Genomic DNA, 26549 nt, shown 5'->3' on the forward strand with positions numbered 1-26549 from the left:
TCATGTTTTTCTCTGGTATCTTGACCTTACTGGAGTTCACTTGGTATGTAATGGAAAAAAAAAAACATTTTGATAGAAAAATACAGGAAATGCCTTCAATTATGGCTGATTACAGTAGCAGCTTTTCTTCTGTTATTTTTGTTAGAATGAGGGAGAGGGAGTAGTTTTTTTCTGAATGCCTGAAACAACATAGAATAATGTTGCTTTAGAGCCCACTTTTCTGTGTCTAAACAATAGTATTAAATCTATGGCTAGTCTGTGAAAATGTATATATTAACGGTGCGAGGTATTTTTCCGCTTATATAGTTAAGCATTATAATTTTTATATAGCTCAACTTCCAAGGCTAGATAATTTGTTTGAGGCTTATTTTATAATAATCAACTCATGTTAATAAATGCAAATGAAGACTCTTTTTCTTTTAAAATTTGATTTGGGGCAGGTGGCTTTATCCTGCAAAAATGGGAAATCTTCCATTGACTTGAATGGGAGCAAGATCAAGCCATTGGTGATGGAAAATCTACATAAAGAGCGGAGCACTGAAATTGACTATATATACAATGCTGTCAAATACATACAATAAAGATAGTGTGAAAATAAAGGAAAATATTTTTCTCTAATCTTTTCAATAGATAAAAAACATTTTGGATGGAAGTGTCATAGATTAAGAGGACACCATCCAATCAATCTGTCTCAGTTTCCCTATCTGCATTACAGGTACTATAGAAGTACAAAGCACTAAGTGGAATGAATATTTATGTTTGTGGGATTTTTTTTTCTTTTCTCCTCTGCTCCATGAGATCCTGACAGTAAAAACACTAAGAATGTTTGTACTTCTGTTATCTAGAAAAACTTGCTTATGAAATCTAGTTACTGCTTTCTTTTCTATTATAATTTTTCATCATTACTATTCCATTGCAAAATAATGGTGGGTTTGGCATTTTACCCATATATACATTAAAAGCACCACAAAACAAGTGTGAGTTATTTTGTAAGTCAAAGTGACCTACTGATTGATCTGAATGTAATAGTTAAAGATAATATGGCCATGGATAAATTTCATGTCTAGGGACATGTTGACATTTTTAGGCATTCCACTATCAAGACTTGATCTGACTGGAATTTTCTAGCTTCATACCATTCTTTCAGCATCTTTCATCAGGTGGTTTTATCAAGTAATGATTAAGTGTTATTTTACTTTAAAAAATTAGGAGCGCACATAGCAGGCAGTTTTAATTAATACTTGGCTGCACCTATTATAATTATATACAATCTTGTTGTATTTCTTTCAGATAGAAAATAAATAAGAATATGTAGCATTGTACCTTAGAGTAAGGTACACTGGACCAAAGTCTATCCTCAATTAAAGCCATACAACTTCGTTGTCTTCAGTGGGGTCACTGAGAAGTCACTCAGAGCAGGATTTGGCAGACTGTGTATATGGACAATACAATGCTTAAAACACTGAGTTGTAGTAGGAGTGTAGCTAGCAACTGGAAATCTGTACTCAGACTGTGACCAGTCTTTGGCTTTCTAACCTGGATATAGCTTTAATCTCCTGAGGCAGACAGTTCTTTACATACAATGGGCCTAACTCAGAGGTTAGCAGAGGCAAATCTGCTGACAGATCTGTATCCACAAGTTATTATTAAGAGAAAATGTCCAAACATAGTTGATGGAATCAGGCCTTCAGGACTGGGCCCAGTATAGGGCTCTATTGTGACCCTGAGTTACAGCCCTACTTTGGGGTCATTGCAGAACTCCTCAGCTAGAGCTCATGGAGGAATTATGCTCGGAAGCCAAGGCAATGCTCCTGGAGCTCTGTGATGTACAGGTGGAGTTTGACTCCCTCAAAGCAGGAGAAGAGGCCACTCCTCTTTGTGCCTGGCCACTCATTGTTCCCACCACCACATCCCTCTTTGGGGACAGTAGCACTAGCTCTCAGCAGCTCTGAGTAAAATTTACCCTTGCACAGAGGGCCAGCATGAGACTTAAGCACCATCTATGCCTAGGGTTGCCAATTATCTAATCGCACAAATCCAAACACCTTTGCCCCACCCCTTCCCCAAAGCCCCACCCCTACTCATTCCAGTCCCACACCCTCTGTCACTCGCTGTCCTCCACCCTCACTCACTTTCACCAGGCTGGGGCAGGGGGTTGGGGTGTGGGAGGCATTGCGGGATCTAGGCTGGGACCAAGGGGTTCGGAGTGTGGGAGGGGGCTCCGGGCTGAGCCCGGGGCAGGCAGGGCAGGGGTTCGGGGTGCAGGCTATGGGAGGGAGTTTGGGTGCGGGAGGGGCTCAGGGCTGGGGAAGGTGTTGGGGGTCTGGGAGCGGCGCGGAGCCAGGGCAGGTAGAGAGCCTGCCTTAGCCCCGCTGCGCCGCCGGACTTTTAGCCACCTAAAATATCCTGGATTGGCTTCAGTAGCCTCAGGAGATCAAGCCCAATTCTGGGAGACTCCCAGCCAAACAAGGAAGGTCAGCAACCCTACCTATGTCTTATTTTGAGGGCTTAAATGAGACTTAAGTGATGCATGGTCCTCATGCTGGCCCTCTGCATGGAAGTGAATTTCACCTTCTGAGCAGAAGGGATGTCGTTGTGTCTGTCTCTGTGTGGAGTTACAAGAAATAAGGCTCCATGGATCCTCTCGCACCTTGCACCCCACGTGAGGATCAGGCACTAAGGGGCAAATCCAACCCTGTGCAGAGGGACAGAATGAGGCCTATGCACCATGTAAGCCCTCAAAATAGCCCTTTCTGACTCTAAAATAGCATGTGAGGTATAGGGAGGAGGAAGAATAGTATGGTAGTATAAGGACTGATAATCAGTTCTCAATTTTTTAAGGAGTCTCACGAAGTTTGGTGTTTTTCCTAAAGCCCCAGCCCCTGGAGTCCTCATTACATGACAACATCTGCTTTTATTTTTAAAAAAAGTTTCTGACCCATATGCTTGCGCAGAAGAGCGTAAAGAACACGATTTGCTATCTGCTCAAAAACTAGAAAAAAAATCAAAAGACTAAACATTTATTATGAGACTTTAAAAATCTCATGATTTTTAATCCAGTTGCTTTATTTTGGGGAATCTGGGGTTGGCAATACTATGAAGAGTTAAAGGAAAATGCAAGGATATAGCTAGACTCTGCAAGGCATCTTAAAAGGCAGGTGAATAAGCTACATGACTGAGGGAGGAGGGGAGGATCATGGTGGGATGGGAAACTAGAGGCATAGGTGGAGAGCCAAAGGTTTATGTAGAGGCCTGCGGATCCAGGAATGAAGTAGCAGGGAGCTGGTAATGTGAGGGATCATTGGAACTGGGGGCGTGATTAAGTTGCAGTCTCTTTAACCCACACTGTTCTGAACCTTAAAGCTTTGGTTCTGTTCAGTCCAGGACAGGATTCAAGCCATTTTATATTTTATAAGAACTAGTTCACCTGTCCTTATTTCTTAAATAGATAATGTAGTACATTTGAAAATCACTATAATAATATCTTGTCACTAGCTGAAGTTGCTAATTGGAACATAATGATGCTCTAGGTCAGTGGTTCTCAACCTGTGGCCCACAGGCCTCTTGCGGCCCCGTCAGCACACAGCTACAGCCCATGTGACATCCTCAGCGCCATAGAGGTAGTATTGGATGCGGCCCACAATGGTAAGTAGGTTGAGAACCACTGGTCTAGGTAAATGTAACTTCAGTTCATTTAAGATGAAAAGGATAAGTTGGATTTTTCTACAGTTTCTGAGAATGTTACATTATGCATAATGTTACAAACATTCACAAATAGAAATGTGGAAATAATAAGAAAGGGAAAGCATCGCAAAGGAAAGCTGTTGAGCACCATATATTTATTTGTCTGCACATTATTTTAAGTGTAACCCTGGTGCCAGTTGGAGTGGGCAGCAAGAAGGGCCAAGTTCAATATCTAGGGGGTTCCTTTTCAACAATATAACCAGAACCGGCTCAAGCCACCACCCAGTAAGCTGGGAAAATTTCACTGTACCCTCGGGGCACCACTAAGAGGCAATTCTTCCCCTCTCACAAGCACCGAGTCTGAGGTAGAAAGAGTTTCTTTAATAAAAGTAACCTGGCATTAATCTGAGAAAACAGCACAAGCGGTATTCATAAACATAAAAGCATAAGCAAGACACCCTCCCCAGAGTACACTGGGCAGTGTCCTTTGCTTCAGGTTCTTGAGTCCAACACCAAAGTTCCGGTATGGTCTCCCCACCACCCCATCTTAACACCCCAATCACAGTTGTTGTCCCTGGTCAGTGCAGACCCAGAGTTCAGAGGTACATCTGCGTGAATTCTCCTCCTGCCATGAGTGGGGAGGTGGTAAAAGCCACCATGCTCAATCCACTGTCTAGGCTCCCGCTGGCTGCCTGCTTGCCGTTCTCACTGGTCACCTCTGCCAGCCACCTGCTCTCCAATCCTGCGGGCCGCCCCTGCTGGCTGCCTGCTTACTGCTCCCACCAGCTGCTCCTACCAGCCACCTGCTCTCCAATCCTGCTGGCCGCCCCTGCTGGCTGCCTGCTTACTGCTCCTGCCGGCTGCTCCTACCAGCCACCTGCTCTCCACTCCTGTTGGCCATGCCTGATCAAGTTTGCAGATGACACAAAAATTGTGGGAATAGTAAATAATGAAGAGGACAGATCACTGCTTCAGAATGATCTGGATTTCCTGGCAAGCTAGGCGCAAGGAAAAAAATACGCATTTTAATACAGCTAAATATAAATGTATACATGTAGGAATAAAGAACGTAGGCTATACCTACAGGAGGGGGACCGTATCGTGGGAAGCAGTGATTCTCACAAAGATTTGAGGATCGTAGTGGATAATCATCTGAACATGAGTTCCTCTGGCAACACTGTGGCCAAAAGAACTAATGCAACCCTTGGATACATAAAGTGAGAAATCTCGAGTAGGAGCAGAGAGGTTATTTTACCTTTGTATTTGCCACTGGTGCAACCACTGCTGAAATACGATGTCCAGTTCTGGTGTCCACAGTTCAAGAAGGATATTGTTAAATTGGAGAGGGTTCTCAGAAGCACCACAAGAATAATTAAAGTATTCAAAAACTTAATGATAGACTCAAGGATCGCAATCTATTTAGCTTAACAAAGAGAAGGTTAAGAAGTGACTTGATTACAGTCTATAAGTACCAATAGGGGTAACAAATATCTGATAATGGGCTCTTCTATGTAGCAAAGACATGTCTAATGACTGAAGTTGAAGCTCAACAAGTTCAGACTGGAAATAAGGCATACATTTTTAACCATGAGGGAACTTAATCATTGGAATAATTTACCAAGGCTCATGGTGGATTCTTCATCACTGATGATTTTTAAATCAAGATTGATGTTTTTCCTAAAAAGCTGTGCTGTAGTTAACAGAAATTACATTGGGGAAGTTCTATGGCCTGTCTTATACAGGAGGTCTGACTAGATGATCACAATGGTCCTTTCTGGCCTTGGAATGTATGTGTCTGAAAATAACTACCATATAATTGATTTCATTGGCAACCATTGTAGGTTTTCCGATCTAAGTTTCTATGAAACTTCTATTAAGTTTTCTGAATCAAACAGGTTTTTGGGGTTTTTTTGGAGCGGATGGGGGTGGGGGTGAAAGGAGATTGAATTTGAATTGATAGATTAATATTAGAAAACATTGAATTAATGAGCATATAATTGATGTAAATGATGCTTTTATATTAATGTAACCTGGAGATAACTTGGAATTACTAATATTAGTATCTCACATTAAAATCATGCCTTTCATGCGGATGATGTGTAAAGTACTTTACAAACTATGGCCCTAATCCTGCAGCGTGATGCACCATAGTAGAATGCTGTGCCAACATGGTACCCCCGTGTTTCCAATGGGCACCATGCAGGCACAGGCGTCCTCCTGTGTGCAGCATATTGTTAGATATGTAATATCTATCAGTAAAATGCAGTCAGCTGGCACAAAGTATGCTATGTAGCAGTTGAAGGTCGGGGAGGTGTATTTTGCCTGAGGCTTCTGCTGTTACAGAAAGAGACAAACTTCCACTTCATGTGGTAAAGCATATGGAACTCAGTTTAATCTAACTCAGAAAGATGAAGGTCTTAGTACACTTTGATTTGAACTTTTGGTTCAAGAAGTCTAGGTATTTGAAACCTGATAGCCGCTAAGCATTCACTTTCAGCCTTCATTCAGATTTTTTGACTCCCGTTCAGACTGTTAACTTATGTCAGTGGTAGATTCACATTATTTTTTAACTTGGAACAGCTAAGAAATAATATTCTGCTCTTCCATGTGTAGTGGAGTTTCAGGTTGGTGCGCACAGCCCTGTTGGGAATTCCCTAATGGGAACGAGGGATGATAAATAGTTTTTTTATTCTGTATAAATACAATTGTGTAATGTAATATGAAAGTGGACCATACTTGTCAGACATTCCAATAGTTACTGAATTGCTCACGTCTATTCCATTCTAGGTGTGTGCATGCCCACGTGCACACTCGTCTGAGATTTTTGCCCTAGTGGTATCCGTAGGGCTGTGTCAAGGTTCCTTCCCCACTCTGAACTCTAGGGTACAGATGTGGGGACCTGCATGAAAACCTCCTAAGCTTACTTTCACCAGCTTAGGTTAAAAATTCCCCAAGGTACAAATTAATTTTATCCTTTGCCCCTGGATTTCCACTGCCACCACCAAACTTTAACTGGGTTTACTGGGAAACATAGTTTGGACACGTCTTTCCCCCCAAAATCCTCCCAACCCTTGCACCCCACTTCCTGGGGAAGGTTTGGTAAAAATCCTCACCAATTTGCATAGGTGACCACAGACCCAAACCCTTGGATCTTAGAACAATGAAAAAACATTCAGTTTTCTTACAAGAAGACTTTTAATAGAAGTAAAGGAATCACCTCTGTAAAATCAGGATGGTAGATACCTTACAGGGTAATTAGATTCAAAACACAGAGAATCCCTCTAGTCAAAACCTTAAGTTACAAAAAAGACACACAGACAGGAATAGTCATTCTATTCAGCACAGTTCTTTTCTCAGCCATTTAAAGAAATCATAATCTAACACATACCTAGCTAGATTACTTACTAAAAGTTCTAAGACTCCATTCCTGTTCTATCCCCGGCAAAAGCAGCATACAGACAGACACAGACCCTTTGTTTCTCTCCCTCCTCCCAGCTTTTGAAAGTATCTTGTCTCCTCATTGGTCATTTTGGTCAGGTGCCAACGAGGTTACCTTTAGCTTCTTAACCCTTTACAGGTGAGAGGATTTTTCCTCTGGCCAGGAGGGATTTTAAAGGGGTTTACCCTTCCCTTTATATTTATGAGAGGCTGACTGTAGCGCCCCTTTGAGTGCCGTGCTCAGGTGCTGGTATATTAGGCGCTGCCGACCCTACACTCTCTCTTCCTTCTTACTGCCTGTGACAGTTGGTCGAAGCGCCTTGTCTTGCATCAGAAGAGCGTTAGTAGTTCTTACCAGTCCATTATTTTGTCTCCTTTGTTGTTAGTCAATAGGTAGTTAGACCTGTAAGGTAAGTGTTAAAGTAGTTATTTAGGAGTTACAGTCCCAGTTGGGACTTTGCCTTGGAGCGGGGCATGCCCCATTCCCCACGCTTTAAGCCATATTCATCATGTAGCCAGCCAATGCCCATTAGTGACCCCCACAAGAGCTGTTTAAAGTGTCTGGGGGAGTCCCACAGAAAGGACATGTGTAGGATCTGCAAAAATTTTCACCCTCAAACTCAGAAGGAGCGGGATATCCACTTGAGGGTCCCCCTCATGGAAGCTGTGCTTAGTCCTACCATGGAGTCCTCTCGATTGGAGTCCACACCTGGCACCTCGGCATCGGCATCAGCATGCAGCGCACCACCGGCACCGGAATCCAACTGGCACCGTTTCCCCTCCCTGGCGCCTAAGAAGCAGTCGAAATCGACCGGCCCACCAGCACCAGAAAAGGGGGGCTTTGGGCAAAGGACCTGTGTCAGGCAATGTGCCCACCCCGGAGCTGCTCAGGGGTACTGCTGCGGTCAGACTCCCTACCCCAGCCAGAGACCGACCTCCGAATCCTGGGAGCAACAGGGGGTCTCAGCCCCTAATAGGGTCATCTGTGTCCGAAGCGGGCCTGGAGGCCAATGATCAAGTAAGCCAACTGGCACTGCAAATGCCAAGCCAGGCGACGGACCTAGCCAAGGCCCCAGCAGGCATCAGACTCAGGCATCTATGCCCTGGTTACCTGAAGGGCAATGGTTCGAGCCTGAAGGGGTGTTCAGCCCCTCACCTATAAAAGACGAATTGCCACCAGCCCACGAGACCAGCGCGGCTCCTGCGGCAGTGAGGAGGGAGGGGAAATGGCCCACTCAGTGTCAGAACTGGAACCCATGGGGTGTACCTGTTATGCCGGTCCCATACGCCCACCATTCCTCCCACACCGCATCGCACAAGCTGCCGCCAGCACAGCCAGTACCTGAGTTAGAGCACAGTGCCAAATCTGATACGAGGACAACACATCAGGCCCCGATCCCCAAGGAGCCATGCCCGGACAAGCCAGGAGAACCCACCCCTCCCCCTGCTGTGCAGTCATCTTTGTCGTCTCTGGACGAAGCAGTGACAGGCTCCTTGCAAACAAGCAGCCCCTCCAATGACTTCAAGGAGCACCAGGCCTGCTCAAAATGTTGGCTGCCAATCTGAACTTGGAGGTTGAGGAGCTAGCAGAGGAGTCCAACAACCTCTTTAATGTTATACCCATCCACCCAGGGGTCCTTAAAATTGCCAAGTGTATGTGGCAGACCCCCTTTTCCATTCCGCCTACCTCCAAGAAGGCAGAAAAGAAGTACTATGTCCCCACAAAGTGATCTGAGTACCTGTACACCCTCCCTCCAGGGCGGGTCCCCGGTCAGGTCTGCCATCAATGAAAGTGACAGGCAGGGACAGGCGAGTGGCACACCAAAAAATAAAGGCACCAAGAAACTGGACTTGTTTGGCAGGAAAATTTATTTGACAGCCAGCCTGCAATCTGGGTGTCTAACCATCAGGCCCTGCTAGGTAGGTACAACTTCACCTGTGGGACTCCATCGACATGAGCAAGCACTCGAAGAAGAAAAAATGGTTACCTACCTTATTGTAACTGTTGTTCTTCAAAATGTGTTGCCATCACTTTTGTTCCAGGACCCATGCCACTTCCAGTACTGTGGGGTCCTCTTCAGTGACACTGCCCTCCAGCTGTACCACACTCTGTGTTCCCCCCTTCCAAGGGATCTGCAATTTCTGTCCAGCCACTTCCCTCAGTGGCAACTGCAGTCCATTGTCCTTCACATGCAGCTCCAGCACCCTCTTCTGTCCTTACCTCAGGGCCTCAGCCTTCAGGCCCTAGCAGTGCACCAGGAGCTCTCTCTAGCTCCTCTGGTCCCTGTTTTCAGCGGTGCTCTGTCCCAGGTGCTAGTGGCTCCTTCCTTCTGCTAGAAGTCTGGTCTTCTCCCCTTGAGCTCCAGTCAGCTACTGACTCTGCTCTGCCCTGTAGCTCATCTTATATGAGCCTAAGAAGGGCTACAGTCTAAGATTGGCTGCTCCTCTCAGCCCCTTTCTAATTGACTGCCTCCGGCACAGCCTCCCTAGGGCAGCTTTTAACCCCTTTTGAGCCAGTGTGGGGCAGATGCCCCATCACACACACTTCTCCTTAAGACTGACCGACCCAGAGGGTGTATAATCATCCGTGATTGCCATGCAGCTGTGCCTGCAGGATGTCCCTCTCCTGCCTCAGGTTCTGTACCAAGAGGAACAATCTGCCTCCCTCCTCCAGGGTCCTCCCTTCCACAGCCTATCCTGCTCCAGTGTAGGTTACCTTGTTCATCTGGGTCCTCTCCATCCCAGTCATCTTATCCACCACCTCCCTATCTCCCACTGCTGGATGAGGGAGATGGCTCTCTGCCAGGTCCTTGGTCATCACTGCCGCATCCCTCTTGACAATATCTGACCTAGCCTGGTTCCCCGGCACCCCTTTGTTACCCCGCCTTCTCCGAAGGGGATATATAGTCAGTTGGGGGGGGGGGGAGTGGCTCCTCCCACTCCAGGTCTGTGGGAGGCCAATCCACCCCACTATGTCTCCAGGGGTCGCCTGACATGGGGAATCAGCAAGGCAATGGGGGACGTGAGCTCAGACCTGTGGTCAGGGCCGAACAATAAACACAGTTACGGAGCCCCAGCCCCTGGTTGGGGCGGGGCTGCAAAGAGTCTCATGCTCAGGCCTGTACTCAGGCTGGGCAGAAAACAGTCAGTTAGCCCAGGCCCTTGAGCGAGGTGGCGCAATACAGAGTCTAAGGGATCAGACCGGCACTCAGGCTGAGCAGCAAAGAGTCGGTCCTCCTAGCTCTGGCGGAGGGCCGACAAGTGCAGGCTTCTTGCCTCAGAGAGGGGGATACTGCCACCCACAGATTGGGGTGGCAGGGGGGATGCAGGGCCGCCCACTCCACTGCGTCCTGGACCAGGGCACTAACAGTGGCAGAGCAGTCTCCCCATGAGTCAGTGGGGATCCTGACCACAACACGCTGACTTGCGTACTGTCAGCGTTGCAGCCAGAGAGGGGTTGGCTACCCGTGGGCCACTTCCCAACTCCCCCTCAAGGTGTACCTGGTTCTGTAGGGGGTCGTCCTGGTTGTCAGGGAAGAAGGCCTCTGTCAAGGCTTGCAGCTCCTCTGTGTTCGGGTCCGTAAATGGCCCTAGTAGTCCTGGCCAGTCTGCAGTGGCCTCCCAGCTTAGGGGTTCACACGAGGCATCTGGCTTCTCTGGCGGCTGCCTCTCAACTGAGTTCTCAGCCTGCCTTTCGTACTTCTAATTCCTCCCACTGACTTCTGGCAAGAGGGTTGAGTGTGGCGTGGCTCCGCCCACCAGGGTTCAATGAGGGGCTCCTCCCCCTCCAGGTCTGTGGGTGGCCAATCTGCCCCACTACACACTCGCCCCTCAACTCCAGCTCCCAATCTTTGGGGCTGGTCTCTTGATTCCCCCCTAAGCGGGAGAAGAAATCAGCATTGGCATTCTCCTTACCTGTCCAATGCCTGGCGGTAAAGGCGTACTTCTGGAGGGTAAGGTACCAGTGCATCAGCCTGGCGTTAGAGTCCCTCATGGTGTTCAGCCACTTCAAGGGTGCGTGGTTTGTGATCAGGATGAAGGGGGCCCCGAGAAGATAGTATCGAGCGCGTCGATCACCCACTTGATGGCGAGGACCTCCTTCTTGATGACCGAGTATTTGCATTCGCGAGGAAAAAGCTTGCGGCTGAGGAAGAGGATAGGATGTTCTTCTCCGTCCACCTCCTGGGAGATGATGGCCCCAAACCCCATATCCGTTTGCACCAAGAACTCCCGGTTGAAGTTGTGGCTGAATAAGACGGGTTCCTGACATAGCCTTCCCTTAAGAGTCTGGAAAGTGTCTTCACGCTCCGTCGACCAGCATACTCAGTGGGGGCTGTCCTTGGTGAGGAGGGCCGTGGGGGGGGGCTGCAAGGGATGCGAATTGGGACACGAAGCATCGGTAGTATCCAGCCAGGCCTATGAACTGTCGTACCTAGCACTTTGTCGTCGGGGCCGGGTACAATTGCAGTGCCTGGACCTTTCCTCTGAGGGGGCAGATGAGGCCCCTGCCAAGGGTAGAGCCTAGTTACACAGTCTCATGCAGCCGATTTGACATTTCTTTGGGTTGGCCGTGAGCCCAGCCCCTCACAGGGTCCGGAGAACAGCGGCCTCCTCATTTAAATGTACCTCCCACTGGCGGCTGTAGACAACAACATCATCTAGGTAGGCAGCAGCGTACTCAGTGTGGGGGTCCAGGAGGTGGTCCATCAGGCGATGGGGCTTCATGAAGGCCGAAGGGCATCCGAGTGAAGTGGTAGAGCCCACCTGGCGTACTGAACGTAGTCTTCTCTTTGGAGCTCGGGTCCAAGGGGATCTGCCAGTAGCCTTTTGTGAAGTAAAGGGTCATGAATGTATCTGGTGGTCCCCAGACAATTGAGTTAATCGATCCTGGACATCGGGTACACATCGAACTTTGATATCGTGTTCACTCTTTGGAAATCTATGCAGAATCGGAGGGTCCCATCAGGCTTTGGAACCAACACGATGGGACTGAGCCATTCGCTCTGCGATCATTCCATGACTCCTAGCTCCATCATCGCTTGGACTTCCCTTTCAACAACTTCCCATGTCTGTCGCAGGAGCAGGTGAGTGGTTTCCCTAATCACCTCCCCGGGGTTCATCTTAATGGTGTGCTGAACGATGCTAGTCTGACCAGGGAGGCCGGTGAAAGTTGTACGAAAGGTGGCCAGCAGGCACAAAGCCTTTTCCTGTTGTTCCGGGGAGAGGGTGTCCCCCAGTTGAGGCTCCTCGGTCTTGGCCATATCCGGGACCTGGGGACCTAAGGCTGGCTCGGGTGGGTGAGCGGCAACTAGCAACCCATTCCATGCACACCAAGGCTTCAGAAGATTACGTTGCCGGACTAAGTCATAAGGACCCTTGCCATCGGGCAAGCAGTTTTGACTCTTCAGCAGGGAGAAGGAGGAGTATTTGGTAGCTGGGCTCGAAGGTTCAGTCTTGGGCTCCCTGGCTGTAACGCCGCTCCTGGATCCCTTGTGTTGCCTGGAGATTCAGATGCCCCATCACACAGTAGTTATCTGAATGTTATGGGGGACAATGAATATGCTTGAAGAACTGAGGTTTCAGATAATTATGCCAGTAGAGTCAATGGATTTGAGAAAACAGAATCCTCTTTCAGATTGTGACATTTCAGACAACTGAAGTTCTGGTGATCAAGAGATGTACTGTACACTAACGTTGAGACGCAGCACCAAATAAAATGACAGAAAATTGTGAGTTTGTATCAGGCACCAGACAAGTCCATTAAGCCTTGATTCAGGAAAGCATCCATATTCCGGTAAGCATGTAAGCATATGCTTAAATGAATCGGGGCCCAATTCCATAAATGTGGAAGAATCAGGTTTGTTGACTCAGAAAAATAATTTCCGCTTGCTACCTAGTTCAAATGGTTAGTTGCTGTGTGATAATGGGATAAAGAATTCTCATGCTTCCAAACGCAAACGCTAGCAGCTTAGAAGCGTTCCATGGCCTTTTCATGGCTTAGAAGGGGATGTTTCCTTCCCTTCCGCCTCCTGTGACTCCCTCCCTGAACATCCTGACCATTCAAGCTTTGCAGTGGAAGCCAGGTATTCCCATAGAAGAAAACAATGTCAATGAATATTATCTCAGATACACTGTTCAAGGGGTTTATTATAAACAACAGTGGCAAAATAGAAGTTAAAAATTATGAAAGACCTCAGGATTCTTTTATATAGTCTGCTTTTCTGAGCAGTTCAGAACAATTAAAGAGTACATATATACAGTGCTGCTCCCTTTCTTTACATTACTGCCAGCATTTTACTGTAGCTTGGCTAGACCCTGCCCCCGCCCGCCTGCGTATTGTCTACGTTTTCCAGTCTACAGGGGATGGGAAACGGGGGGAGGGACGCGTGCTCAGGGCTGTGGGGATGATTTTCACGCACCCCTTCCATTTTTTATTTTTAGGGAGAGGGATAGCTTAGTGGTTTGAGCATTAGCCTGCTAAATCCAGGGTTGTGAGTTCAATCTTTGAGGGGGCCATTTAGGGATTGGGGCAAAAATTAGGGATTGGTCCTGCTTTGAGCAGGTGGTTGGACTAGATGACTTCCTGAGGTCCCTTCCAACCCTGATATTCTATTATTCTTTACAAGCTTATAATAAGTTACGATGCTTTATTTAACTCCCAACTTTGCATTTAATTGAAAAATCAAAAAACAAACAAAAACAAAAAAAAACAACTGATCCTTGCCTCCAATGCAATGATTAGCTTCTAAAATAAATGCATCTCTGGGCTCCTGGAATATTTTTAATCCAGTGCCACCCACACTGAAATTTATATGCTTTTTGGTTTTGTTCTTTATTTTGAAGTTGCTGTAGATATATAGCCTTGTAAAATGATTGTTTGCTTAAACCAGTATGTGACCGTGTTTCTTAGCTACTTGATTTTGTTGTTCAAATGTAGATATATATATATACAGGAGCTCATATTTACCCTGATTCAAAGACTATAGTATGTGGTATTTGGCAGATGTTCTGATGTTACTGGTAGAAATCCATTTTGGTTACTTAAATGCATTTGCTTTGACTAATGGAAATATAATTATCTGTGTTAGCTAAATAAATATGTGTGAGACATTCTGGTGGTCAGGTTATAATAATCCAATCCTGCATGATAATCTCAACTCTTATTAGAACTGAGGGCACTGAGCACCTTACAGGAAGGGCCCTTTGCAGAACTGGGCCAGGTATGAGTGGGCACTGTACAAATTCTCATCCCCTCCATTGGTGGCCTACAGTCCGCATGGCATGTGTACATGCACCTCTGTTTTGACCTGCACCAGCCTTGCTATTATAGTCCTGGATCTCTCTCGAACAGATCCTTCAGTCATGCTATCTTGCATGGTTATCTGTGATGCTGGCAAGTATTCACAAATCAAAGCCGAGGCCCAAATTATTCTATTTAATGCTTCCTGAAAAAAGAAATGTTGATAAAGAGCGTATTTTCGATAGTCAATTACTGAAGTCAACTGAACTGCGTCTATACAGTAGATTTTGGCACACTAACCAGGAAAAAGATAGCTTAATATATTTCTACTGCATTCAGGTGACTTGGGCATTTTCCTAGCATGACTGGTTGGGCGGTTTGCAATCCTCTCATGTTGTGGGGTCTCATTTTGCCAGACACAGATGACTTTTCTTAGTCCCTGAGAAGAGAATGCAAAAGGAGAAAGAAGAAATCTAATAGACTGTTGTCACTGAGCTACGCCACACTATATCATTTGGGAGGTTCTGATTTAGAGGAAGACAACTGGCATTAATACTGGGAATCAAAAGACAGAATGAGTCGTTCTGTGTAGACAGTTACTCTAAATTGCAGAGATTGATGGCTATTTACTCACTATCCAAATTAACAAAATAGTTGGCTATTTCTTAGAGCAGTTCTGGGGAAACGCAGGCCTTAGCACTGTCAAAACTGCTACTCCCTTTTTATGCCTATTAAAAAAAACAACCAATCCAGCCAGATGCAGAATATTTCCAACTCCCACTGAAGTTGAAGGGAGTTGAGGAAGCTCAGTATCTTTTAAAGAGCTTCCTTAAACCCTGTGCAAAGTATAATTAAAAATATACTCAAATAAAATAGTTCCTTTCAGCATCCTCTGTTATTGAGTTTGAACACAATTAGTGAACACAGACACCAGAATAATATCACAGTAACATTTTTCATGGCTGCACAATCAGAAGTTACTGCTCTAATTGTATATTGCACAGCAGAGGATACTGCACATTTAAATAGAAGTGTTTTTTGGAGCAGTGTAGTTAGGAGAGAGAGAATTATATGGTAAATATACACAATTTATATGATAAATCTGTACAAACTAGTCCATTGGCTTGGTTGGGACCACTTTACATTGTCACACAGGAGCCCTTGGATAAGAAGTGATGTGGGCCACATCTCCCACACCTCAAGCAGGACTTGGGTCATCACAAAAGTGGGGGAAGCCACAGCATATATGGCTCTTTTGCGGCCATAATTGGTTACATATCAGCTTTTCTGTCTCCAAGGAACATATGTGGAGAGCACCATGTGTTCACTCAAGTAATGTACAAATGCGGTGGCAGTGTGAAATAGGTATAGAGTAATAAGAGGGAAGAAATTAGACTGGGGTGACATGATGGATAACAGAGCCTTGCAGTTGTCCTGCTAGCATACACACACACACCATCCACATGCAGGTACATGCATGTACATGCACATTTTTCATACATGTAAGGGAAACATTTCTAAAGAAAATACTATCCTTAGCTAATCAAAACAAAGAAGAATATACGATGAAGTGAGCTGTAGCTCACGAAAGCTTATGCTCAAATAAATTGGTTAGTCTCTAAGGTGCCACAAGTACTCCTTTTCTTTTTGCGTATACTGCTTTTCTAAGGAATGAAAAAACATGGCACTTTTTCTAGTGGGGATTAGATTGACCAGATCACAAGGGTGAAAAATCATGACGGGGGTGGGGGGTAATTGGCACTTATAAAACGCAAAGCCCCAAATATCGGGAGGGTCCCTATAAAATCGGGACATCTGGTCACCCTAGTGGGGATAGTCAGTCTCTCGTCTGAATTCTTGTCCGTATGGGATGCTCTTCACTTGCTTTCAGTTTCTTCATTGACCCCAGTGTGGTGCAAAGATATGCTTCCTGACCATTCTTTTCTGTTATACTCATTTTGCTTCTTTATCTTTTCTATGTAGGACAGGGTGAAGTTCCTCAGCCTACCAGCTCTCTTCCCGTATGCCTGTTTAGTCATTTGATTTTCTTTTTCCAGAGTTGCATAACTATTTGTTTTTTAAAATGTTTTAACTGTAAATGAACCAAATACTCCTCAGTGGTTTCAGGTACAGAAGGTCTTGCAGCCTTGATAGACTTTCATTTGACTGTTCTAGCATGAATTTTGGCATTTTGTTAACCTCTCAACTTGTCTCCTCACTTCCTACATGTTTATCTACAGGAATTCTGCTGCTATTGTTTTAAAGTCTCTTTCAAATTTCTCCTAATTTAGTTTAACTCCAGTATATTTTTTGCTTATGTTAAGAATAGTTTTAAGGTCCATTAACATATGGGTTCTCAACTGGCAGTTAAGGGTTGCAACCCCTCCACCTGTCTTTTTGACTAGACGAAGGGGTCCCAGAACTTCTTTCTGTGAGGGTCAAGTGAGAGGAAGATCTGGGTGACCTTGAAAACTGGAGTAATAGAAATGGGAGGAAATTTAATAGTGCAATGTGCAAGGTCGTGTACTTAAGAACTAACAAGAATTTTTGCTGTAAACTGGGGACTTATCAGTTGGAAGCAACACCGTAGGAGAAAGACCTGGGAGTATTGGTTGATCACAGGATGACTATGAGACCAATGTGATGCGGCCATGAAAAAAGGCTAATGCAATCCTGGGATGCGTCAGATGAGGTATTTCCAGCAGAGACAGGGAAGTGTTAGTACCATTATACAAGGCACTGGTGAGAGCTCATCTGGAACACTGTGTGCAATTCTGGTGTCCCATGTTTAAGAAAGATTCATTCAAACTGGCACAGGTACAGAGAAAGGTTACTAGGATGATCAGAGGAATGGAAAATCCACCTTATGAGAGGAGACTCTAAGAGCTTGGCTTGTTTAGCTTAACCAAAAGTAGGCAGAGGGGAGATATGATTCCTCTCTATAAATACATCAGAGGGACAAATACCAGGGAAAGGGAGGAGTTATCTAAGTTAAGCGCTAATGTTGACAAAAGAACAAATGGATATAAACTGGCCACCAATAAGTTTAGGCTTGAAATTAGACAACGATTTCTAAAAGCCAGAGGAGTGAAGTCTGGAACAGCTTTCCAAGGGGAATAATGGAGGGCAAAAAATCTAACTTGAGCTTGATCAATTTATGGAGGGGATGGTATGATGAGACTGCCTACAATGGCATGCAGCTGGTCTGCGACTGCTAGTAGCAAATGTCTCTAATGGCCAGTGATGGGACACTAGATGGGGAGGGCTCTGAGTTATCACAGAGAATTCTTTCCTAGGTGTCTGGCTGCTGGCTCTTCCCCACATGCTCAGAGTCTAACTGATGGACATATTTGGGGTCGGGAAGGAATTTTCCCCTGGCTCAGATTGGCAGAAATCCTGTGGGTTTTTCACATTCCTCTGTAACACAGGGCACGCATCACTTGCATAATGCAAATGGTGGATTCTCTGTAACTTGAAGTTTTTAAATCATGATTTAAGGACTTCAGTGACTCAGCCAGAGGTTATGGGTCTATTACAGGAGGGGGTGGGTAAAGTTCTGTGGCCTGCAATGTGCAGGAGATTAGACTAGATGATCATCATCTGGCCTTATAGTCGATGAGAGTCACAGTTTGGAAAAGGTTCAGAATGTAGCATGTGTAGGATTTCAGATGATGCCTAAAGGTGTGGCTTCTGCTGCCATGCAAGTAGTGAACCTGGAAGCCTAAGGACCTGTACTGATAGTAAACATGAGTGGAAAGGCCTAAGTATAGCTTGACATAAGTAAATGACAGATAACAGACCTCAAGTCACAAGTGTGAAGTATAAATAAGTGCAGTAAGATGAAGTAAGAAACAACAAATATGAATTACTGATATTTTAGGTATTTTTAATGAATATATGTCACAAGTCACAAGCATTAACTGCAGTGATGCCATAACGACTATTATTGTAAATGATAATGAGTATGAAGTAAGTGATTGATTAGCCTATAGGAATTGGGGCCCCCAACATAAGTGGGTTGCGGAAGTTAAGATAAGAAGAAAAGGGGTATATATGCATTATGAATATGCATAGGCTAAAATGGGCACTAGCGTAAAAGAGGGTGGCACCTAGAACATTATTGGGAAGATCAGGATAGTGGAAACTAGCATGTCACACACTCTCCTGTCTATGGATTTCCCCACAAGGGGCCATGAGTATACAAGTTCTTTTTTTTTTTTTTACTGTCCTTTATATGATTATAATAGGTGTTGAATTCTTGGCTAACTAAAGATTTTTTTATGCCTCATGTGCGTCTCAGGGATCCTCCATTTAATGATAACTCACATACTCTAGCTTTTCTAGAGGTGAACCCTAATCAAGTAAATATTAACTGTTTAAATAAAGAAGGCTACAAGAATCACTGCACTAATATGTGATGATCATTTGCAGGTAGGTTTAAACTTGTGTGATGTAAATGGCATCATCCACTTTTGATGTATTCAGACTCTTCCTGTCTATTAATTATCTTAGAGTCACTGTCCAACTTTCCCGTTACAAATGTCTATCTACCCTTAAGCAAGTAAAACCAATAACTGCACCACTATGCCTCTCTACCACATGGCGGTCTGTGTTTTATTGCTCTCTAGGATTGTTTTAGGTTAGAAGATCCTTGGGGTGGTGGCTATGTCTTCATCTATTTTCTATTCATTGTCAAGCATGCTGCTGGCCTTCACTAAATGTTAAACAATAGATACTAGCAGCTGCCAGTGTGTCCTCTGCCAGCACTGGGAAATCCCCAATTCCAAGATCAGTGAGTTAAGCTAAAAGTTAGGAAGAATAGTTAGCTTCCAGGCTCAGTCTTATCACTACAAATTCCAGAGTTTCCAGTCTTCTGAGCTGTCCCTTGAATTTAATCAATCCTCTGTCATAATTAGCCACATTTTGACCTTTTTTCTGTTCTTAACTTCTGTTTTGATACTAGCTGGAATTGGTTTCCAGATTGTGTCAAATGTAATCATGCTATGATGGTTTGACCCTAACATGTCAACTTTCTAATGCAGCTTTTATTACTCCATAGGTCGTGGGGATTTCCAAATTTGGAAAGTTAAAAAACCCCTACAAATACAAGCTTGTTTCTGAACCTCCACCTAGAAGATTTAATTTCCTGGCAGCACTGCTTTGGTGCTGTAGTTGATCCCTTTATTAGCTCAGCTAGCTCAGCCTGGATTGTAAATGGTTTCGCAACTCTCATCAGAGTGTTTGCACACAGTAGAAATTTCCCAGTCTTCAAGAGTCCAGTCTTCTCTTTGTTAGATCTACTAAATGATGTCACAGTGTTGTCTGAACACATACCCTTGTGTGTGTAGCACTCGTGACTCCGATGGAAGCAGTGTCTCATGGAGGGCTTGTGTGGTTTTTGGAGTTAACTCTTTTGTTTTATTTATCCCAACCCATTGGCAGGGGGTAGGCTTGAGCTGGTTAGTATCTGTCTCCTATCTATGACAATGACAGATTCTATAATTGGGGCTTGCCCAGGATGGTGAGCGGAAATGGTTGACCCACTAGGTTGAAAGGGTTGATGTGGGGGGATTTTTTGTTTTGTTGTTGTTTGTTCCTAGAGGTGGGGCTTTTTTTCCAGTGTGGTACTGGAATGCACTCAGGAGGGTGCTTACATTGGTATTGGGACAGTAGACTTTGTGGCCTGCCCTGGTGGACCTTATGTGGGTAGTCAGCTGGAGCTCTTTACAGTTGCCAACAGAGTGGAGCAATGCTGCCTGAACTGAGAAGAGTTGGTACCAAGGGATTAGCTCCCGTGATCCCTGTGGTTGTGGGTGGAGGGACACAAGGTGAGGCAGACTGTTTCATAAAGTGTAGACCAGATTCATGAAGTTAAAAATCTTGATTCTTGTGACTTTGCCTTTAATTATTTCTTGGATGGCTGGGTTGTCAGTGGATGAGGATGCTTGATTCATGCTGAAGGAAGGTTGGAGTGATTTGACTAGGAATGAGGTCTTCAGTTCTGCAAATGTAACCTTTGGATGGGCTACAGTTCACTTCATTGCCCTTCTCCAGTAACTAAAAAACTCCCAACTCCCATAGAAAAGTAGCTGGAGACCCAGAATTCAGTCTCTAAGGATTTTCAGCAAGGATTGCACAGGGTCAACTTCCCCACATTCAAGTCCCAACAAGAACAAAATGAATGAAGTTAATTTATAACTTTATAAAATCTTATGATAAAGATACAATAAATAATACACTAGAACTTCAGAGTTACAAACACCTCAGCAATGGAGGGTTTTTGTAACTCTGAAATGTTCGTAACTCTGAACACAACTTTATGGTTGTTCTTTCAAAAGTTTACAACTGAATATTAACTTAATACAGCTTTGAAACTTTACTGTACAGAAGAAAAATGCTGCTTTCCCTTTTTTTTTTTTGTAGTTTATGTTTAACACAGTACTGTGTTTGCTTTTTTGGCAGCGAGGGGTCTCTGCTCTTGCCTGATTGTATACTTCCGCTTTCAAATGAGTGTGTGGTTGACTGGTCAGTTCGTAACTCTGAGGTTCTACTGTAATAATTTAATTTTAGAACATAACATGGCTATTTTATGATCCTTATATATTATCTTCACAGTTATACATAAACATAAATGAAGAAAACTAATTAAATCTAAACAGGTCAGTCAAAAGCACCATCTTCCCTCCATTTGCTTGTGGGAATCTTGAGTTGGAATCCATGCAGACTCTTAACTTTACTTTACTACTCAGTTAAATATATAGATTTAAAAACCGTTATGAGAAAATACAAAACTGAGAATAGCAAAATATAAATAACTCTTTCCTCATTATCACATTTAAAGAGAAGTTGGTGAATCAAACTCGTTGAGACAATTTAACAAAAACAATTTGGCTAAAATCAAATAACATTCAAAGTATACAATTAAAATAGAAGAAATTATTTTTCCCTCCCAATTTCCCCGTTCTATAATTGACATTGGCCATGCTTCCCAGCTGGAGAGTTAACAATGCCATTAACCTGCTGCAAGATGCTTCAGAGTTAGGGAAAACAGCCTCCTTTCTGCTCCTTTCTCCCAACTCTCGCAGGGCACATGGCCTTTTGTAAAGCAGTTACCCTGACCACTTGCCCTCACGGAGTCTGACTCCAGCAACAGGGAACCTATTGGAGCATCCAAAACTACTAAACCCAATTCTAGAAACTTCTGGATGGGGAATGGTAAATCTGTCTAGCAACAATGACCCAGCACAACTCACTCCTACCCCTACCTCGCATAGGTTTCTTAAAGAGATACCTCCCTATTAGGCATATATGTTACACAAGTATTGCTGAAATATGGCTGAATGATACTACTAAGTCTGTTTTAGCATAGTTGGCTCCAGCTGAGTATTTGGTATAGTGTGAACATAGAGTGGGATTTTGTTCCCTTCCTTGCCTTAGGAAAAGCTATTTTTTTGGGTTTTTTCTTTCTTTTTTTTGGTCTGTATTTATTGGCTTGTATTTTTAACGTATGGCAGAGGTGTTCAGAGCCCAGACAGACACTTCTTTAAGTTTTGTATACATTTAAATTAATAAATAACAATCAAAAGGATTGCATAATGCTCCTCTAAGCAGAAACACTTTCTACTTATCTTTTTGTTGTTTTTATCGATTTGTTTCTTTACTTGTTTGCTTTTTCATTCAGTATTTTTAGAAAATGTATAAATACTGTGCAAGACAGGAAAGGTGGATATCCCTTTTTCAACATGTTTTCGACCCCTCCCAATCTAGTAACTGAGCATTGGGTATTTTTGACATAAACACATTCATGCTAAGAATGATTAGAAACCAGCTGCTAGGATGTGCTGTGCTGCTCTTTAACAATGAATGTGTTATATTCCTGTGAGGTTATTTCTGAACAGTTTTTTATGCAAAGAAAATAATGAAGTATTGCAAGGCTGGGAGCTTACCCTCCTGAGTCTTCACGCTCATTGGAATCAGAACTTTGAACTAAAATTCTAGTAGAGGAACCCAATCCAATATTTTTAAGTGACTTCATGCAAATTATGATAGGATGTCTTCTTTCCTGGGTGTATTTGACAGCTCTTGCTTTTAACTCCAGCATTGAGGATTCTGTTGTTGGCAGTACTGTGCCCCTCTTAAAATCACAGATTGCAGGACTGAAAAATATGCCAATTTTAGAAACTGCTAAGTGTTACATTTAGCACAATGAACAGAGTGGCTTTAAGAGATGCTATTTGAGTGGTGGAACAATAAAACTGTCCTTATTTGACTCAAAAGTGCTTCAAATTGCAGTGTGTTCTGTGTGCACGTTCAGCCTAAAAGGTTTTATAAATATTGCCTTAATGTTTAGGAGATGGATTATTGAACATTGCTCTCTAATTTAAGTATATTGGATATGTATTATTTATAATTGGTATTTTGAGTTAGAGCTATGCCACAGATTATTATTTATTATTATTATTATTTATTAGAATAGATTTATTCCTGGAGGTTCCCAAGGCATGCCCTGGAGCAGGAGTGGGCAAACTTTTTGGCCTGAGGGCCACATCTGGGTATGGAAATTGTTTGGTGGGCCATGAATGCTCATGAAACTGGGGCTGGGGTACAGGTGGGGGTGAGGGCTCCGGCTCAGGGTGCAGGCTGTGGGGTGGGGCTGGGAATGAGGGGTTGGGGGTGCAGGAGGGTGCCCTGGGCTGGGATTGAGGGATTCGAGAGTGGGAGGGGGATCAGGGCTGGGGCAGGGGGTTGGGACGCGGGTGGGGGTCAGGGGTGCAGGCTCTGGGCAGCGCTTACTTCAAGCAGCTCCCAGATGCAGCAGTGTGTCCCCCCTCCAGCTCCTATGTGGAGGTATGACCAGGCAGCTCTGCACGCTGCCCCATCCGCAGGTGCTACCCCTGCAGCTCCCATTGGCCGTGATTCCTGGCCAATGGGAGCTGCGGGGGTGGCGCTTGGGGCGGGTACAGCCTGCAGAGCCTCCTGGCTGCACTACGCATAGGAGCCAGAGGGGGGACAGGCCACTGCCTCCAGGAGCCGCGCGGAGAGGGGCAAGCTCCTGACCCTGCTCCTTGGCTGGAGTGCCGGAGCAGGACAAGCCCTGGACCCTGCTCCCCGACGGGAGCTCATGGGCCGATTAAAACTTCTGGAGGGTCAGTTGCGGCCCCTGGGCCATAGTTTGCCGACCCCTGCCCTGGCGTGTGTGTGTACAGGGGCCAGCCAGGTGGAGGCACCGCCAATCTCAGATCTCAGAACATTGCTAGCCTTTGCCAATGGTAACTTCCTACCAGTTTTTGAGGCCAGATCCCCAACGTGCTCTGGCTCTTTGCACCACTCCAGCAGCACAAAGGAAAAGGAAAGCCTGTGTAGCCTGCCTCTGGAGGAATCCTCCAGCGTAGACAGAACCTCTGAGTACAGTCAAGCTGGAGTAATAGTTTGGTGTCTTTCTTCTCTCATGGCAAAGGGCCATGTCTGGAGCAAGACGATGATCCCTGATTGCTAGAACGGCTACTTCTACTTTTCTTAGCCTCTGTTTACATTAAGGAATTTGTGCTGATGCAATTACTTCAGTTTGATTACACACCAGTGCAGACTCCTAATATAGACAGGCTGCAGTGGTGCAACTCTGCAGATATTGTAACTCAGTAACATGCCCAGGTAAGCATCACTGGGGTAAGCCTCGTTTTGCACTGATACAGCAGATCTACATTAGAGTTTGACTCCCGTATAACTTCATTGTTAGACTTTGTCCACTGTGAATCTCTTTGGTGCAGACAGGGCCTCAGGTATAATGGAATCTAAAGTGGCCCCTGGCCAGGCCTAGGTTTGAGAATTATACAGGAGCAAGTCTTCTCACACTCATCCTTGATACTGTGCTGAGTGCGGTTGGGTTGGCCTTGAGGCTTGTACTTTTATGCAGCTGATGAAAGTTTAAGGGCCTAATCCTACAAAGTGCTTGGTTCCCTCAATTTTCTTGTTACACCAAAATGACTCCTGCAAACTCTACATGCACATAGTGAACAGCTGATTCTGTTTGTTTTTGCTGTGCACTTACCTGTTTGTGCTTTCCTACAGTTTGTAGGTCAAACAGGGGCCATGTACTCAAAAATTTTGCAGTATGTGGCCTGTTTGAGAGAAAGGGTTAAATACTGAATCTTATACCTTTTTATTATCCCAGAGACCTGAAATTGGACAATATTCTTCTGGATGCAGAGGGTCATTGCAAGCTAGCGGATTTCGGAATGTGTAAAGAAGGGATTCTGAACGGAGTAACAACCACTACATTTTGCGGAACACCAGACTACATAGCTCCAGAGGTATTTTTTATACCAGACTTCACATACAAATATTACCAGTAATCATAACTAGCTTGTGGTATTCATGGATAACTGTATCTGTTGTATGTGCAAGGTGAAAAATGTGGGCCAGATTCTCTCATCTGCACTACTGGATGAATAATCCTGTTGAAATCTGTGGATCTCTACAAGGAATAACCTACTCAGCACCAGTAGTTCGCAAAATCTGGACCTTTGAGCATAAGGCAGGGGCAATGTCTGTGATTCTGTTCTTGACAGCTGTTGCAACCTTGCTTTTAAAAGTTTCCTGTACTGTATTTGACGGTATTCTCTAGTAAATTATTTAGCTTTGCTGGTAGCCAGTTGTCTGTCATTCTTTCGTTAGTGGGTAATAGTGTATTATGTTTTCCCACTGGATATTTGCCTATTCATGTTACCTTTCCTTTAAATTGAGTAGTCACTCCATATGTCAAAATACCCATGTCATACACTCCTTGCTGCAACTGCCAAAAGACCGGAGCAGTTAAACACACTTAACTTTTGCTCTTTTATTATCTACTCTTTTGTCTTGTTCTGTACTAGAAGGTGAAGAACAAAAATGTCAAATTGAAGCTAAAGTGACTGATTTGTTATTGCATGATGTTATCATTTAACATTTTCCCCTAACACATTCCTTGCACATTGCATTATTCTTCTCCTTGTCCACATTGACAACCCTATTGCCGCTTTGAAGGTGCTTCTAAATCTTTCAGACGCTACATGTAATCGGATGCTCCCTCCCAGCAATGACCTATACCCAGGCCTAAAAACAGGGATGTGTTCACCTGTGTAATAAGACTTATATAGATAAGACCTAACACAGTGTAACATACTGAAGGTATTATATTGTGTTAGACCTGTATGGGAGTATCATTGTTTCTCTTCTCTGAAGTACTGATAAGTGACATATAATAAACTCCCCTGTTCGTCCAAATGGAATGGGAAATATGCAAAATTATGCGTGGATGGATTTCTGATGGATATCAGGGGACATAACTTACATTCACATAATAGGTGATATTTGGATAAAAATCCTCTTGGAGGATAAAAATCCTCCTCAGGCAAGGAGTTCCACAGGTTTGCTATGCGCAGAGTGAAGAAGAACTTCTTTTTATTTGTTTTAAGCCTGCTGTCCATTAATTTCATTTGGTGGCCCCTAGTTCTTATATTATGGGAACAAGTAAATAACTTTTCCTTATTCACTTTCTCCACACCACTCATGATTCTATATATACTTCTTAGTCTCCTCTTTTCCAAGTTGAAAAGTCCTAGCCTCTTTAATCTCTCCTCATATGGGACCCGTTCCAAACCCCTAATCATTTTAGTTGCCCTTTTCTGAACCTTTTCTAATGCCAGTATATCTTTTTTGAGATGAGGGGACCTCATCTGTATGCAGTATTCAAGATGTGGGCTACCATGGATTTATATAAGGGCAATAAGATATTCTCCGTCTTATTCTCTATCTCTTTTTTAATGATTTCTAACATCCTGTTTGCTTTTTTGACTGCCGCTGCACACTGCGTGGACATCTTCAGAGAACTATCCATGATGACTCCAAGATCTTTCTCCTGATTAGTTGTAGCTAAATTAGCCCCCATCATATTGTATGTATAGTTGGCGTTATTTTTTCCAATGTGCATTACTTTACATGTATCCACATTGAGTTTTATTTGTCATTTTGTTGCTCAATCACTTAGTTTTGTGAGATCTTTTTGAAGTTCTTCACAGTCTGCTTTCATCTTAACTATCTTGAGCAGTTTAGTATCATCTGCAAACTTTGCCACCTCACTGTTTACCCCTTTCTCCAGATCATTTAAGAATAAGTTGAATAGGATTGGTCCTAGGAATGACCCTTGGGG

The 26549-nt window shown here is 44.2% G+C and overlaps 1 protein-coding gene across 6 annotated transcripts in view; it reads left to right on the forward strand.

Annotated features, from left to right (window-relative positions):
• The window catches only part of PRKCE (protein kinase C epsilon), a 524967-nt gene that overhangs the window by 444271 nt on the left and 54147 nt on the right, over positions 1–26549 (forward strand). For all 6 annotated transcript variants that reach the window (XM_048842980.2, XM_048842979.2, XM_048842982.2 and 3 more), the window contains one exon: positions 24534–24672. In XM_048842980.2, coding sequence (XP_048698937.1) covers positions 24534–24672 — 139 coding nt within the window. The remainder of the gene's footprint in view (positions 1–24533; positions 24673–26549) is intronic.

Source organism: Caretta caretta, chromosome 3 (genome assembly GCF_965140235.1).
Source record: "Caretta caretta isolate rCarCar2 chromosome 3, rCarCar1.hap1, whole genome shotgun sequence".
In the NCBI taxonomy this organism is placed as follows: Eukaryota; Metazoa; Chordata; order Testudines; family Cheloniidae; genus Caretta; species Caretta caretta.